The sequence below is a fragment of the Topomyia yanbarensis genome, chromosome 3 (genome assembly GCF_030247195.1).
Source record: "Topomyia yanbarensis strain Yona2022 chromosome 3, ASM3024719v1, whole genome shotgun sequence".
Lineage (NCBI taxonomy): Eukaryota > Metazoa > Arthropoda > Insecta > Diptera > Culicidae > Topomyia > Topomyia yanbarensis.
Genome location: NC_080672.1, coordinates 369,232,937 through 369,250,307, shown reverse-complemented (window position 1 = coordinate 369,250,307; position 17,371 = coordinate 369,232,937). Strand labels below are relative to the sequence as shown.

Below are 17,371 nucleotides of genomic sequence, written 5' to 3'. Positions count from 1 at the left end.
TCAAGGAAGATTTTTTTTTCAAAAATTGTCCTCAAGAAAATTTTTCCTGGGCTTTGGAGATGAGTGCTAGTTCTTTGATCATTGAATCTCATGGCTAATAATTATTAGATCGAGTGTTCTGTCGGACAGGCTGAAGGTGAGCATTTTTATCTCTTAGCTCGCTCGAACTGTCGCTTTGGCTTGTGAAGATAGCGAGTAACACTCGTCTATAACGAATTGGATTCGCTGTTTTCAGAAACAAGGACGATAATCTTTTATGGATGGTACCTCTTTCTTGAACGTACTGTTCAGCCACTAATTTATGTTCAACTAGCCCAACATAATAAACTGAAACACGTAGTTTTTGAAGAAATCCAATTTATACACGCGACAAACACGTTAACATACAAATGCTTGAGCTCTTTGCGAGCCTCTACGCAACCTACACCCAAGCGTGAAGCGTCACATCCGGAAGTCTCTATTCTCGGTACCAGCAGTTTAGCTCCATGCCTTCATTTGGATCAATTAAAAAAAGAGGAAGCACTCATATCCTCTGGACAATACGTTCCATGGCGACATCATCGGGAACTCTAGTGATATGGGTTAACTCCCTCACTGTCAGAACGTGAACCGTATACCGAAAACTAAATATTAGAATGACGATCCGCGCGACAATCTAAGAACACGCTCTCCCCTAAGATACCCGAAAGTCACTACTCAGTCTCTTAGCCGTAAGGTTACATCAATTGACTTGATTCATTTATTGATTATTGTTATTATACTAATAAGAAAGCTTCTATAATAATGTATGGAAACTTTATCTAATTTTTTATAACTTTTGACATTAAAAATGAACTAAACATCTCAAAATTAGCAATCTGATGTTCAGATAGGTTAAGCAACATTTTTGGTTATTTCCCACTGTGCATAAGCGAGGAAACTAACGACGGCGGGTTCACACTCGTAACATTTACGGGAATGAAGAACATATGAACTCCAGCTCCAAAACAATATGATGACAACATTCAAGGTACAGTAGGGTAGGAAGCCAATGTGTTTCCGCATCTAAAGAAGATCTCGAATAGCCCAGTTGCATGTGGTGTGTACGTGAACTGACGGATATTTGCGAATATTTAGTTTTACACATTGTGATCATGAGAAAGATCCCCGGCTAAGCTAACGCCTTGCGCCGTGCCAAATAATCAAATAGAACAAAAAACAAATATTCTCCTTCCAGTTTATATATTCATTTACACCATTGGTAAATATCAATACAACCGTAGACTATAGATTGATCCTGGATTACTGTAAGACGTTCTTCAATTATGAGTGAGACGCTTCGCGATCAAGCAACTTTCAGATCTGGTTCCAAGCTTCATTTGGTCGAGATTAAAAGAAAGATTTTCTGTGAGATTAGACTTGCTTTAAGATGGTATTAAAACATTAAACTTTCCTGGGGAAACGTAATTCCCTTATCTAATTTTCTCGCAGCACTAATTTATGCATGAATAAAAGTTCGTTAGCCGACACAAAGGACTCACCCGAAGTTAAGTTGAACTAAAATAAGTAAAATCGTGAGTCAGACCAAGATAAGATAGAAGTAAGTTTCTTCCATAGCGTTCTCGTTCGGAAGACATCTTACTTTACCCATTGGCAAAAGCTGGCATGGGTATTCCTTTCATCCAATTTTATTATTTATTTTATGGCAAAAGACCTCCAAAGGACTTTTCGGTATACAACCTAAAAGATAAAAGAAATTTACACGACAAAGAACTTAACGACAGTGGAGTGGGCCAGTGCAAAATCTTTCGCAAGTAGTTTTCTTCTACGAGGAAAAGTTTTCCTTTACATGTGCAACCGAAAAATATACCTTCGTCTCGGCAGAACCGGGGGATGATGGGACCCCTTTCAGAAAACATTTTTAATTAATGCGACAACCTTAATTAGATTTTCATTTATATTAAATTTAGAAGATAATTTATTATTCCAGACGACAGTGTAACTTGAGCGTTCTATACCCAGACAAGAAAAGGGTGGGTCCCAACTTCACCTTTCCATGCCGCCTAATATTTCGAGAAGAAGCTCATCATAGAACGCTAACTCGAACGAGGAACAACAGCGAAGAATGGCACACCACCATCATCATCATGATTTTAATTTTCTTTTCTTCCTAGCGCAAACATAGCTTCTTATCGTGGGCTGGCGTGCTTGAGTCGTTCGAAATATGCAAAGTGTATGTAAAATAGAGGAAATTTTGATAAAACTCGCTCTTCTTCGAGATGCCACCTACGTCCGTATCCTTCGTTACGTTCCTCGAAGAAAACATTATTTAAATATTTGTAAATTGCTTTCCCGAGCATCCTTGTGTAAGCATTTCTCGTTCGAGTAATAAAAAGTTCTCCTTTGCCTGGCTTCCGCAAACCCGTTTCAGGCGGCGCAGCGACACATCCACATAATTATCGGTAACGGCATATCTCGGCAAGCTGGCGCAGGCAGAAGTGTGTACCGTAGCTCCGAGACAGGATGAAAAATTTTCAAGATGCTGAGATTTCAGCCAACCCACCACCACCCTCTTCGACTAGTTGCAAAATCTCGCTTGTGATACCAAAGAAGAGCAACTTTCAAATAACGTTCGCTGTTGGGTTCCTTCAATTTTTACCCTTCGCGAAGAAAACTATGGCGTAAAACCACTCCCTCGATTTTTTCGTCCCTTCCCTATCCGGCGTGGCGGGATGGATAGGATAAAGAATAGCATTGACAGTGGTGACGCAAGCTCTGGGTTAACACGGGGAGGGGTTTCGAGGCGATTTCAGTTTTCTCGTCTACATTCGCATTTTTTTCCAAGCGTTGAGACTATCTCGTTGTGGTTGTGTACCGCTGAAATGCCCCGTTTCGGGATAGGAATTTTTGGAAGGGTAAGGGAAATGAGATATTCAGCTACTATTGTATGGAAGGGTGAGTAAGGTGATGGGATATCAACGAAACTGGTAAAAGGATTCGCCGTTGAGCCGTTATGCATGGTTCCGGATATATTGTTAGGAATTTCAAATAGTATATCACCATTCCGAAATTATACTGTGTAGCTTGTTTTGATTGAGGCAGAGATTTTCTTAGGATTATCGTTCAATTAATCAAAATTTATGAAGGTTCGTGTATTCAATGCTGTTGTGATATTATCATTGAAATTGATTCAAACGAACGAGCTGTAGCCTTTATGTAAATATATAGATGAAAATTAATCTCCGAAAAGACAGTGTGGCACAAGGATGTAAAAACTGTTTCAATCGGTAAACAATATTATCGAAATGAGATTCCTGCTTGATGCTAACAGATTTTATATCTAGGCTTTTATAACAGTGAAATATATTCATCGATTTTGTTTTTACATGCACGTTTGGAGATATTTTCCAGAATGTGGCTGCTTCAATCTCACTTTTAAGAATTGAACGAGTCCTGAAAAGTAAAATAATGTTTTTATTGCTTAAAATTTATTCGCGCGTTGTCGAAAATAGCGACCGTTTAAAAATGTCTCCGCGCTCGTACTTTGTGAAGAATTTTTTAATATTTTTTAAATCGGTCTCTTCGCCTAATTGTTGACACCCAGAACTACCTTTCTTATATCCCGGGCAGACCCCTAAATGCAAATTCTGTAACAAGACAGCCCACTACGGAATACGTGCGCCGAAGCAACTAGTCAAAACTCATCCATTGCAGCCAATTTCAACAAGCAGCCACCGATAATTACAGATAAACCAAAAACAATGACCCAATTAATTAATAATAAAGAGACAACGACTATGACAACCGCGCCCAAACCAACAACTAGCATCACCAATAAAGAAGCAAATACAGATGAATACGGATTTACTAGAGCGACCCGTAAGAACAAGAAACAACCTCTGACCCTGAACAGCAGTACCAACGATGACATGGATGTGAACGATAGCACGAGAGAAGACAGACTGAATGACCCTTTAGCTGCGACGGATGTGGCAACTAATACCTCACCACCATAGAAAAGGATCTCAACACGCAACAAGATTTGGCAGACAAACACTCTTAGTATTTTTAGTTTTAATTATTGTAAAAACTTGAAACATCCACGGCTAAGTTGTGCTAAAGCATAGACTGCCCATGATCACAAACCAGTCCCATAAAGATAGGAAATCCCATTGAAAACGGGACAAATATACGATCATGCGTAGTAGAGCCAAAAAACTAGAAAGTTAAGTACGGACGTTCAGAAATTAGGATTTTTTAATTACACATTTCGAAAACAAAACCGGGTTTCGCTAACATGCCCAACTCCCTCGGGACAAATTTGGGTTAAACCTGTATTTTCTCTAACTTATTAAGTCATTGGCAGAATAACACTTATGTTTGTGAGCTTAAAATGCGATATATCACTTACTCAGTCACAGGCATTGGGCTTGTTGATTGAATGTATATTTGGTGCTAATTCAGTGCCCGATACTGATGAGACGAAATAGAAATGCGATCCATGACATACTAAGTTATAGATATTGTACCCTTCACGTGCAAAAATGCGTTTTACCCCCAGGGAATAAATAGCATGACCATGACTTCTTTACTTTCGACCAAGATTTCAGAGATTTCTACACATTTCCTCATTTCTGGAAACCAAATTTGTAAACATATCTGGAGAGCTATAAAAATGATTTATAAATAAGATGTTAACCAATTAAATTACCCTGGATCTCAAATTTAATATTTGATGTTATTTTATAGATAACTCTGTTTTTTCGTGTCCTAGTCATTGCTCTAATTTCAATTTGATTCAATTCCGTTCAATCATCATGAAATATCACCACATAATGACAGATGTTCTTGAACAACGGGTCGATTCATACCATATTTGATCACTTATGGGAGGGTTTTGGTGCGTTTTCTAGTAACGACCATGAATTTATTCCAATGAGGCCTTAAAAACAGTGTTTTAGGAGCAAATTTTAACAAAAAAGTGTTCCCAGATTCGCAAATGAGTTGTCTTGAATACTGAACCAATCATGTTTTAACATTATGAATACAGGACCATTACTAAAAATCATGTTATTTTTTTAAATGGGTTAATCTATTCTTCCATAACACCTGCATCACGCCTTATTACTGAAGATATTTAATTTTTATTACCAATTGACAATTTGAACTGGTTCAAGATTTTTATCCTAGATTCAGGGATATTGTTTGACTATACGACGACTATACTGAGTCATGATTCATGATATCTTAATCAAGATTTAGTTCTCGTGGTTATGAAATAGTTCACAAAATCAAAACAGTCTTTATATTTAGTAATGAACTGTTTTACAAAATTCAGAATATTCGCGATCCACCATTTATGCAGGTTTAAGACTTCACATAAATAGCTTGCTACTTTCATGATAATGTTCATACAGTATGAAATTCTGTGTATGGTGCAAATATTTTTACATGGTCAATTTCACAGAACATAGAATATCATTAATGGTTCATTTTTTACTTCGTGAATTGGTTGTTTTTTCAACTATATTATTCAAGATTCAATTTTATCTATTTATCGCGAATAACTTAACGTACTTAGAAGATATCACTCATCATTTTCATTTTCAGCATCTTGTACATAGCTCAAGCAATTTAGCCCACGTTGTTGATAATTTCACGCGAACTATTGCACAAAATGCGGAATATTATTCATATCCTGCTCCGTGACTTGCATTCTGATTCATGGTATATCCATCACGATCTGATATTCGTTCTTGTGAAACATTTCACAAAACTCTGAGATACCGTGGATCGATATCATGAACATTATTTAGATATCGATTATTTTAGTTAGTTCGTACAAATCAAGTTAATGTAGGGTAAGGTGAGGCAAATCTGACCTAGTAAATTGTTTTGGCTGTAAAATGCTTATTTTACATAGGATCAAGTCGTATTGTATACCAAATTAAAGGTTAGACTTCTGGGCAACTTTTTTTTTATTTCAATTATAGAGGTTTCAACCTTAAGGTCATTCGCCTCTTCGGGTTAGAAAAATCTCTTAGGAAAAATTTCTAACCCTATGTGCGGGATTGGGACTCGAACCCAGGTGCGCTGCGTACAAGGCAATCGATTTACCAATACGCTACGCCCACTCCCTCATTTCTAGATACAACGTTTTACGAAAACGTTCATTTTTACTATTTCAAAAATGGTGGGGTAAACCCGACCGTCTAAGTTTTGATTGATTTAGTACAGATATAACAGATATATTATTTTAATATTGTTGGACTAAATTCATGTATGCACTTTGTAGGACTTTAATCAAAGAATTTAAATCCTCTTACATTTTTTATGCAATCACTTTAACATTCAGAAATATCCTGTAGTCAATGATACACAAAAATCAAATCAAAAGTTGTAAAAACACACTTATTGTCGTTTGAGCATCATAATGTAGACTAATAAAATGCTCCATACACTTCTAATCAAGCTATTTGTATCTTTTTTCTTTATTCGGCATACTATGATAACTTTTATTAGTATATACCTACTATACTCTATCTATACTCATATAGGTACAAACGCTCGTGGCCTTCGCGATAACACAAACCTGGTCACAAACGCGACCATGCAATTGCAATAATCAACACATAATTACACCCACAATTTCTCCAACATGAAAACGCCCCGGTAGTTAAGTAAACGTAGCACTTTTAAACTTCCAAAGGCGGTCTCAAACATTAACCCACCAGTCATGCGATCATGAAACGGAAGTCTTACCTCGGTTCTAGCAGTCTGGACTAATGCCTTCAGTTGAACCTATAAAAACGTGACGCTCATATTCCCTAAACATGGTGACATGATCTGGAACTCCTGGGGAAGCGGACTCTCTTCTACTATCTGTACCATACACTAAAAATTAAGCATCAAATTCACGATTCGCGCGCGATCATTCAAGAATACACGCTACATCATTATAAAATCGAAATTATACTCGCGAAGTTCACTCGACAAACACGTTAATATACAAATCCTTAGCCCTTCGCGACCATCCACGGCACCTACGCCCGCGATCTCGTAAATAAGATAACATCCCGGCGATAAAGTGGATGTCTCAGCTCCTATAAATTTTCGAAAGCGGTCTCAAGCGTGAACCTAAAAACTCCCTCGCTCGCACGATCATGAATTGGCCACTTCCGGATGTTTCTATCCTTGATATCAGCAGACTAGGTCCATGCCTTCAATTGGTCCAATTAAAAAAGAAAGCTCTCATATCCACTGGTAATTTACTTCCTGTCAGAATGTGAATTGTACACCGAAAACTAACTATCAGAATGAAGGTCAGCGTGACCATCCAAGAACGCACGCGTATATAGGCCACAATGGAATCGCCACACGGTTACAAAATCTAGTTTTATACACGCGAAGTTACATGCACGCGAGCACACATGACAAACATACGCGATTAACAACGCACACTTACACCCGCGATCAGGCAAATTTAATAACACCCCGGTAATAAGATGATCGTTTTAGCACTTACGAAATTTCAAACGCGAACCTACAATCGTCCGTCGCGATCACGCCCGGAAACCATTACCCTCGGTCCTAGTAACTTAGGTCCATACATTCAGTAGGACCAATCAAAAAATAAAGCTCACATCCACTAGACAACACGTTCCATGGCGACATGTCCAGGAAATCTAGTGATATGCACGATCTCACTTTCTTATAGCATCTGAGCCGTACACCACCATAAAGTATTAGATTCACGGTCCGCGCGCTATCATCCAAGAACACAAGCGAATGTGCGAAAGGCAAGCGGTTATAAAATAGAATTTATACACGCGAAGTTCCATACACGTTAGCACACGCGACATACAAACGCACACGCGATCGAACACGTTAAAATACAAATGCTTGAGCGCTTCGCGATGATACACGCGATCGTGAAGTCCCTACGCCCGCACCTATCTGAACCGTACAATATCACATTCAGAATCACGGCCCGCTTCAATTGGCCTAAAGCAGTGTTTTATTGGGCGCCATTGCCTGTCTCGTCTGAAAATTGTAGTATGTGATTCTGCTGGGGAGCCCTTCCGAGAACCTAGCTCTACAGGTCCAGTAGGACAACTCTCGAAAAAAACACGAAAGTCCCGGATTTTTTCTCGTTTTTTCTCAAACAATCATTTTTAAAAATACGATCTCCGACAATCATTTTTCAAAGTATGAATCGATGATAAGAGTCGATTTATTTTAGTGAGTGAATCGGATACGGTTCACGCACCAAACTGAATTGGATTGATCATCTCTACAATGCACACAAGACAAACTCGGCAACACCGGTTACAATTGTTAACCTATTGACCTACCATTTGGGAATTGCTGCCATGTAGAACTCGTTACTCCGAATCCGTTACTCATCGGATAATCTAACGAAGCAGAACAAAGAAAAAGTTTAAGATGATGCATAAGCTCTAGAACCTTTCACACTTCACAACGTAAGAAAGGCTATTCAAGTTCTGGAAACGGTAGTGCCGTTTAATGTAGAAACGTAACACAGGTCCTCGGATATAATGGCTGTACGAAGCATTCCACCACGTTTTCTTGAACTACTGAAATGGAGAAGAAACATCTTCGAAAGCACCAGATGACCTAATATGTCCAGGATTCTAGAACGCTCGATAATTATAACAATTGAGACATAACAATAATATTACCGTCTAGATGGCATGTAGCAAGCACAGAGTCGTAATAGACAATTGCAAATGGCCGCGAGTCCCGGTAAAGTCGGAACATTACTTTTTTTGATTTTCAGCGAAAAGCAACCAAACAGATCGGTCTATTTATTTATTCGTTCAATTTGCGAATTCAGTGACAAAGTCCAAGCAGAGAAAGCGAGAGTAAGAACTGTGCGCTAGATTTCGCGGATCGCCGGACACATTCAATGTCGCTATCTGACGTGATCTAATTGAAATCGCAAGGTCATTAATCGTCGTTTCTGATACCGAACGTTTGCTATTTTCCGACTGCTCTACTGCTTGTTTCTTCCCTCGAGATCTTATTAAAAGCTAACATACCTACGTCCATGATAGATGATGGGTGACGCTTTTCCACTGACCGACATATTGCGTGAAACATATTGCCCTATAGTGACGCTTCTGTCTCATTAGGCGGCATCATCGGACCGGTAGAGCGCGTCAAATTAGTCGTTTTGGTGAGTGTTGAAATTTTGTGAAGAATACACATTCATCAACTTTCAATCATTATATTCCGTTGACCAAACGATCATCGAAAACGGCATAGTAAACATTAGTGTCTCACTCGCAACATGAGCTCCCGAACATTGTGGTCACTAGCTTGGGCACTCACGTGTAGTGGACATTTTGCCTCCCGAAATACCTGTCACAAGTACCTACAGATTTTTTTCACCAACACCAACATTCCTTGATGATCATGATGGTTGAACTACCAGTGCAATTGTCGGTGTCAAACATTTTTCTTGGGATGTTACCAAAAATAAAACTGCGCCAACCAAGCCGAGTGTTTTCAGCGAAGAAGGTTTATTAGGAATAATCGCTTGTTATTTTTTCGCAAACTCGAATAAACTTACCTTGGTACGTACCACCAAATACAATATTTGTATTTGGTACCACCAACTGGTTCGATTTGTTGAACAGACAAAAAAATGTCATTTCACAAATAAGTCTTTTCAAAAGTTGACAGTAGAAAAAAAAGAAAGGATGAAATGGACATATTAGCTCGTTGTTGATAGCTCAACAAGCTGCTCAATTTTCTTCCCCTTTCCAACGATCCTTGACGCAACCCATCGTGCTTTTGAGGCGCCAGATGACGTTTGTTGTTGGTGTTATGTTTTAACTTGCGTTGATACCAGTTGGTAAACTTAACAACAAGATTAGTTAGCAAAAGTCTGCTAGTTCTTGGTAGGAAAAAGCTGGATTCTATTCGATAGAAAACGAAAAACTTAATTTTACTTCTTACTATCAACGATGTTCCGAGACTTTGAGTATGACGTTAGAAAAAATAAATGGAATAAAAAACTGTCAAAATTGGAATTGTCAAAAATTATATTGATATTTTTATTTATATTCCTTGTGAAAGAAAGATATAAAAACTCAAACTTCGAAGACGTATGTCTGTTATCAAAAATCCATACTGCAGTGGTTGGTAGTAAGCCTACCCATCAAACCAAAACCTCTTTTTTCCTACCAATCCTCATCCTCTCAGGGCTAACATTTGGTTAGTGTGATATGGTCGGGGAAACGAAGTTTTTTGTCGAATAACACCTCCAAGTCACGGATAGAATCCATCCTCTCGATGACACATCAAGCACCTCCCCAATATTGGTTATATCATCTTGGAGCATAGCAGAGTCGAGTCCTGAGGCATTTGAACGAAAGATTTTCAGTTTATCAGCGTAGAAAATTTTTCCAGACTTCATGCGGGTGCAGAGACCGTTGATGAATAAGAGAAAGATAAGTGGCCCTTTGTGGCTTCCTTGAGGGACACCAGTTGGAATTTCAAATAGAGTTGAGCTTGTCGTACTATTTCGATCAAAAGTGGAGAGTACGGAGAGATAAGAATGCAGCCATGTGGTTAACTATAAAAAAATCCTAATCGCTGTAGTTTCAGAACAGCAATATTCTGAGGTACCTCGTCGAATGCTTTAGCAAAATCAAAATATTATATTGAATCCACTTATTGAAGCGTAAGTTGTCGACAGCTGAAACTAGAACACTTGTGTCCGTCATCCAGTTCGAAGTGACCGAGCGTTTTTTTACGAATCCGCGCTGAAAGATGTGTATTGTTGGAAGATGCAGCGACAATCGCATTGTAAACGATCGTATCCATAACTTTAGCCCGACAGTTCAGTGCCGAGATTCCTTTGTAGTTTTCAATATTGTGAGTATTTCCAACCTTATAAATAAGAACTGAAGCAGCTTCTTTCCTTACACTTGGGGTAGTATTTTCCTTGATTGAACGCTTAGAAATAATACGTACTGACACAGAAAGGTCTCGGGCTCAATTCTAAGGTTATTTCCTTTAAAAAGAGATATAAATTGTAATTTTCTGATTGCTACTTCAAAAGTTATAGCATTTAATATATTTTTCCTCCACATTTTCCTATAGCACAAATTTCAAAAATTTTAAGCGAAGCGTCTTTTAAGCGTCTAGAATTGTCCAAATGATGTGAAATTTGACATTTGTCACAATATGAGAGGGGGGGGGGGGGCTTTCAGAATTCAAAAAAAAAATGCAATACCCTAACGTCGGCATCATTTACGTTAGGAGAGGGAAGCTGATATTATGCGTTGGCAATGCATCAAGGTACTGTTGTGATGGATAGACAGGACAGCTGGTATGTACATCTTGGAAATGATCTGCAAAAAAAAAGATCACCGGACTGAACTTTTGTCTTGAAGACATTTTCTGGAATACTCCCGGAACGCTTTCTGCTTTTTATAAATTACCAGTATGTCAAGTAATTGTTTCGCAGGCAGGCATCCGTGTCGTTGACGAAGTCAAGGTCATCGCTAAGAGAGCAGATTTAATACAAGCCACCAGCTTTTCTGTAATGGGCATCTCTTGGTCCTACGTTGCCTTTTCAGGAAAGCCGCACTTATAATCGTTATCAAAAAACCGCCAGAGATGAGGGAGGTTGTAATTACCTACAACAAATACATTGTCTCGCCTGTTAGCTTTTTCCAGAATACTGTGGAGAAGCGAACGTCAGGCTCACTGTTCAGCCTTAGGTAAAAGTAGCAATCATATAACGATCGACGTTTACATCCGGGGATTTTAGTACAGTCACAGTTAGATGTTTCTTTATCGCAATAAGAACACCACCTCCGCGACTGATAGAAAAGTTGCGATCGCAACTACAAATTGCGTATCTCGTCGAATGTTCGGAGCTTAATATATCATCGTGTAGCCAAGTTTCAGGTGAGAACAATAATGCCGTGGTCGCAGGTGGTAAGAGCTAACAAGAAGGTCTGAGTTTTTGTTCTCGTTCTACCAAATTCTGGTAGTGTTCCAATTTTCTTATTTGTATCGATTTTGTTGGCTATTTTCGGCAAATTTGAGACTAAGAGAAACGAAGGCAATGAAATTGAAAGACGGATAGGTATTCTAGAGCGAATCAGTTATAAACTTAGAACGGAAAACTAGAACTAGGCCGGCCGGCGTCGGCGGTAAAGCATGATGATGAGTTATGTTCTACCATAGACTATGCGGTAGACTTGGGTGCAACGCCCAACTCCTACTAAGCAGAAGGCAAAGAATTCTTAACATTTCCTTTCGATCATGCCCATATGAGCCTGCCTAGTTCTAGTTTTCCGTTCTAAGTTTATAACTGATTCGCTCTAGAATACCTATCCGTCTTTCAATTTCATTGCTTTCATTTCTCTTAGTCTCAAATTTGCCGAAAATAGCCAACAAAATCGATACAGTAGAACCTTGCGGCAATTAAAACATAGTAACAATTTTCTTATTTTATAAAATCTTTTAGAAAATAGACCTTTTCTCCACTTGTTTTCGATTTAAATGATGCTAATGTCACAGTAAATTGTTCTCTAGAATATAATGAGGAAATATGTGGAACAAAGCTATACTATTGGACTAAAATTAAGCAAGTTTTGGGTGAAAATCAATTATCGAAGTTGTTTTTTTTAAAAAAAATGCGCAATATCTCAGAATCTTTAAGTCTGATATAGTTTATACCTTCAGAAGTGTTATTTAGAATAGCATTGTTTGAAACTTTTCCGAAGACACCATTCTTATATTATGCCTCTTTTAAAAGTTAAGTGACGCGCCGCCCTAGCGGCCGAGTTGCGAACTACGCTGATGCAACATCATGAAGGCCTAGATACTAAGGATTAACTTTACTGAAGACACTATACTTCTTAAACATAATTCTAATGGGTCATTGATGCATTCCTCGAGTTTAATCCATTTATTCAACGTCTATATGCCTGCTTACGACGTTGAGATCCAAGTTGTACCTATTGTGGGGTGGGTTCACATGGTCTATTTCTATACCCTGAGTATAAACAGATCCTGAGAAATCTAAAGCGTTCCTGTTACCGACCGTCTAAGTACTCTATTGTAGAAATACTAAAAAGAGCTTCACCACTCACCACGCCAAATCATTATGTTAAATAAGAGAGAAAGATCAGTGTTTTTGGACTTTTGATCAGTGCCAAGAGCCGACCATGTAAACCAGAGATAATCCCTGGAGGAAAAGCCTGTTTGATTTCGACCGCAGCTACCTCTGTGGGATGGAAAGTAGACTATAACACACTAAAATACCTAGAAATGTCACTCTCATCCTGATTTATTTGCTTAAACACATCAAGACTTCAGCGCCCTTTCCCAAAGGATGGCATCCTTGGCGGAGGTCAAACCGGCCAACCGCACGATACGATCCTTCGTGTACGTGAAATATTGATTCTGAAGCGTCCCCGATCAGAAACACATAACAGAAATATTTCAAAACTGTATCTCGAATTGTTACTTGTTATAAATTTCTGTTATTTTAACTACCAACGAGACCTAATTTATGACACAATATGATACAAAAATTGTGCTCTGTTATAATCTTGTTACTTCATTCTCATCGGGTCAGGTCAAACATCAGTGTACAAGTGTCAAACTGGCAACTGCCTTTGAATGTATGAATGTCCGTCATTGTTCTTCTAGGCAAGCTTGCACTGAGTAGTTTGACTAGAATTCCTTTTTTTTTCGAAAGCTGTACGATCCAATGCTGACTAATTTCAATTGTTTCCCTTTTTATTGATGACGAAACTTAAGTGATGGTCGACCTCAGGCTGTTATTAGAATAAAAATTTACTTAGCGACAACTTGGGGAGATATTTCGGACAAATAGAAGATGGTTTATACTAATAAATGTGTACAAAAATTCATGATCTGGCAAGACATACACGGTTGCGGCCAGATAGATAAAGTATATGGTAGCTCGAAGCATTCCAAGAAAGTGTGTCTCCAGAAGCAAATTATGTCGTGTATCCGAACCTATGATCGACCATGATGCTTGGTCCAAATCTACCGAGCTGTTATGTATAACAATATTACTGTCAATAAAGTAACATTGCAATGGGAAATAATAACAATGCGATCCAAAATGACTTTTGGTGCGATAGTATCTGGGCTGTTTAACATTTCTAGAACGTACAAAATTCTTAACCATTTGTTTTGCAAATAATATTATTGAAATACAATCATTTGTAGAGGTTAATGGTCAACGCACCTGCACGTTGTGTAAATAATAATAAATTTAAACGGTGAAAATCGTAAATGAAATTTGGCTCTTTGTTAGTAAACAATCACCCACACGTTTCTTGGCACTGACTCGTGATGTAACGGAATTATAATGAATGTAAGCGAATGACTATTTCGTGATTACAAAACACAATTGGTGATGAAATTACGAACCGTATTAAGAAATTTTATTACACTGGCCTATTCGGACCGTGAAAAAAGCTGCCATTCGAATGCTTCTTCTGGCATTCGAATTTTTTCAGATGCCTTTCCCAAGAGCTACTTTGCTCCGTTTCACCCGTTCAGTCATCCACAACTCGTGTTATTGTGGTTCCTACTAGTATCAAATCGTTTCGGTCGGTGAAAATCCTTCTTTCCGTTGCAGAAAACACACAGTTTTAGATCCTCAGCTGATGGTAGCCATCGTTCCGCTTCCGCCATTTCCTTCCGCTCCTTGCACATATTGATATTGCGCATTTTCTTGAACCGCTATCACCTTCAGCGCGAATCATTGCATTCGACGAATGTCACGGACGTATTACGCCATGTTTGTCATTAAAATGGTGCGATGTTGTCACGTCCCAGCAAACTGCGTAACTGGTGATGTATTATGGCAATATTAAAAATTTTACCTACCCGTGTAATGATCAGGGGTGCGTTCAGATCGGTTCCTCCGACCAACCGAATGCCCCATGGAATTTGCGGTGATTTCCGGCGCAATGTAACAAGAAAATCGTGCGGCTTCGGGCTCATTGTCAAAATTCACTTGCTAGCACTTTGATTTTTCAAAACGGTCACTCTGCTCACAACCAACAAAATTAATCAACCGAAAAATCGGAATTCGCACCCGCGGACACGCGAAATCGTTTCGGGGGGAAAAAGAACTACAACAACCTAAAATATCACAGCGTTTTCTCGATTTTTCTAGCTACCAGCATCACTCTTATATCACACGGCGATCCTTTTTTTCACCACCTTTTGGATTTTATCTTCCGCTTATGAACTCCAGATAAACTTTTATTTGTTTTTTTTTTCGTTTCTAAGCTAATCAATCAAATTTTGATATCGATAGTGAAAATTCGCGATTTTTTTTGTTCGTTTTTTTCTGTTGCTTGTCCTACGAAACCAGTCCGACCGGCCGAAGAAAAAACCACCGTTTGAGAGCACTATATGCTCTTTAATCTTTCGACACGACACCACAAGCGCAGAACTGGGGGCTGCTTTGCTTTGCACTCACCGCTTTTTAGCATTCGGGTCCGAGGGAAAAATAAATTTATTTATTTTAATCGTCAGGAAAGCCACTCATGTACTAAAATTTGTTTGTTTGCCCGTTAGCTCGGTGAACAGCGAGCACGATCACTCGCTCGGGGGTGGGAGAGGTTTTTTTCCTGACCGCGGAAAACTCGATGATGATGATGATGATCATCATCATCATCGTCAGCAGCCGCTACAATATGCGATGCGGTAGTAGGAGGTCGTTTCACCGAACCGGCCAGTCTCACTTCTCTCACTGAGTGAATGCACGGTTATTAACTCTCGGACTGTGGGTGCCGAAAAAAAATACCGGCGAATGTTGGCGGAATGATCGTCAACATTGTCTAGATGCTAGTGCAGATGATGTTTGTGAGGAAAAGTCATATTGATTTAGGAGTTTTCGTGGAAATTGTCATTATGCTTTCTCGGCATAGTGACCGCTAGAGTGACTAGCTTTTTTCCAAAGAAAACATGAAATATCTTTATACAAATGCGTACGTGCGTCGATATAAATGTAATACTGAAAAGTGTTTCTAACCCACAAGCTTTTTCGGAAGTCTTCATTCACAGAAACAACTAGACTGTTTTCACTGAGCATGTAGACGTTAAAATCAATATATCTGATCATTTGAACAATAACTCAACAGAGGAAAGATTACAAGATCGTAATACACCGTTGATTCAATTACAAAATTCATATCATAATACGAAGAAGTAAAGTGGGGTTGGGGTTATTGTATCCTTTGTTCCAAAATTAGTATAGTTCAAGTAGATGATGGAAGGTTTCAAGATTTTTTTTAAGATATTTGATAGTCGGTTGTTACGGTAAAGATAGATATGTCTACCTTTATCAGGACACATGTTAGTGAACTCGGGTGATTCGTAGTTATTCTGCCTAAGCTCGACCCTCATTAACAGAAGACAAAGATTAAGCCCGTACAATATTAAGCCTGTTCTAATGACCCTGCCACTTCTAGTTTTCCGATCTGTTTACTTCACATCCTTGCTCTCACTTGAATACTATGGCTCTAATTTTCATAACTTTCCCTACCCAGTAATCTCTAGCTAATAGAATGTCGTTAAAATGTAAAAAAGAAAATGTGACTAACATAGTCGAAATAAAAAAAGGAAAAAAGATATTTGATAAAAAGTATCCAGGAAGCTGCGCGTTTTCAAAAAACAAGTTTAGAAGTCTTTTAATAAAATTTGTTAAAAAATAGTTGCTGTGCTCGAATTCTACCAAGTTTAAATATTTGCGCAATTATGTGTAATCCACTTTTTTCACTGGGTGGCGCGAAGCATTCTTGAGATGACCAACTATATACCTAAGGATTTCTTCGTAATCAAGCTCCATATCGAAGACTACGCCATCAATCTGTATTTCTCGGGCAGGTACGTAAACACGATATTTCTTCCTAAAAAGCTCGCAGTGATAAGCTTGTTTGCATGTTCAAGGTCGCTTACAGCTATCGCAAGTTTATCTGCTCGCAGCTTGGCGATATGGGACCATTCATGAATTACGTAACACTTTTATGGTGGAGAGGAGATATGACAAAATGTGACATGTTGTGATATATTGGGGAGAGGGAGTAAGCTGTAACATGTTTTTACTGAAGAATAATTTTTTTAGGGAATTCGTTATGTATAATATATGATGATATTTGTGATAATTTGTGATATGGGGGAGGGGGTATCTGTGGTTGATCTAGAATGTGCTGTTGAGTAGCTTTCTAGATGAAACGAGGATTTTTTCAAGAGTTTATGGAACAAACAACAGTTTTAACCATTAAATAGCGGTCTGTAACAGGTAAAAAATTCAGACATTTAGTTTAATTCTGCCTTAAGGGGTTACATCACC

The 17,371-nt window shown here is 38.6% G+C and overlaps 1 protein-coding gene across 7 annotated transcripts in view; it reads right to left on the bottom strand.

The window, feature by feature from the left end:
- LOC131693261 (PDZ and LIM domain protein 3) overlaps window positions 1-17,371 on the bottom strand; it is a 115,533-nt gene that overhangs the window by 54,208 nt on the left and 43,954 nt on the right. The window contains exon 1 of one of the 7 annotated variants that reach the window (XM_058980960.1): window positions 14,896-15,567. The exons of 1 other annotated variant lie outside the window; for it this stretch is intronic. In XM_058980960.1, the coding sequence (XP_058836943.1) occupies window positions 14,896-15,012 (117 nt within the window). In that variant the 5' untranslated portion in view covers window positions 15,013-15,567. Of the gene's footprint in view, window positions 1-14,895; window positions 15,568-17,371 lie in introns of those variants that run through there. 5 more of the 7 variants (XM_058980958.1, XM_058980956.1, XM_058980959.1 and 2 more) reach the window with 5 other exon arrangements.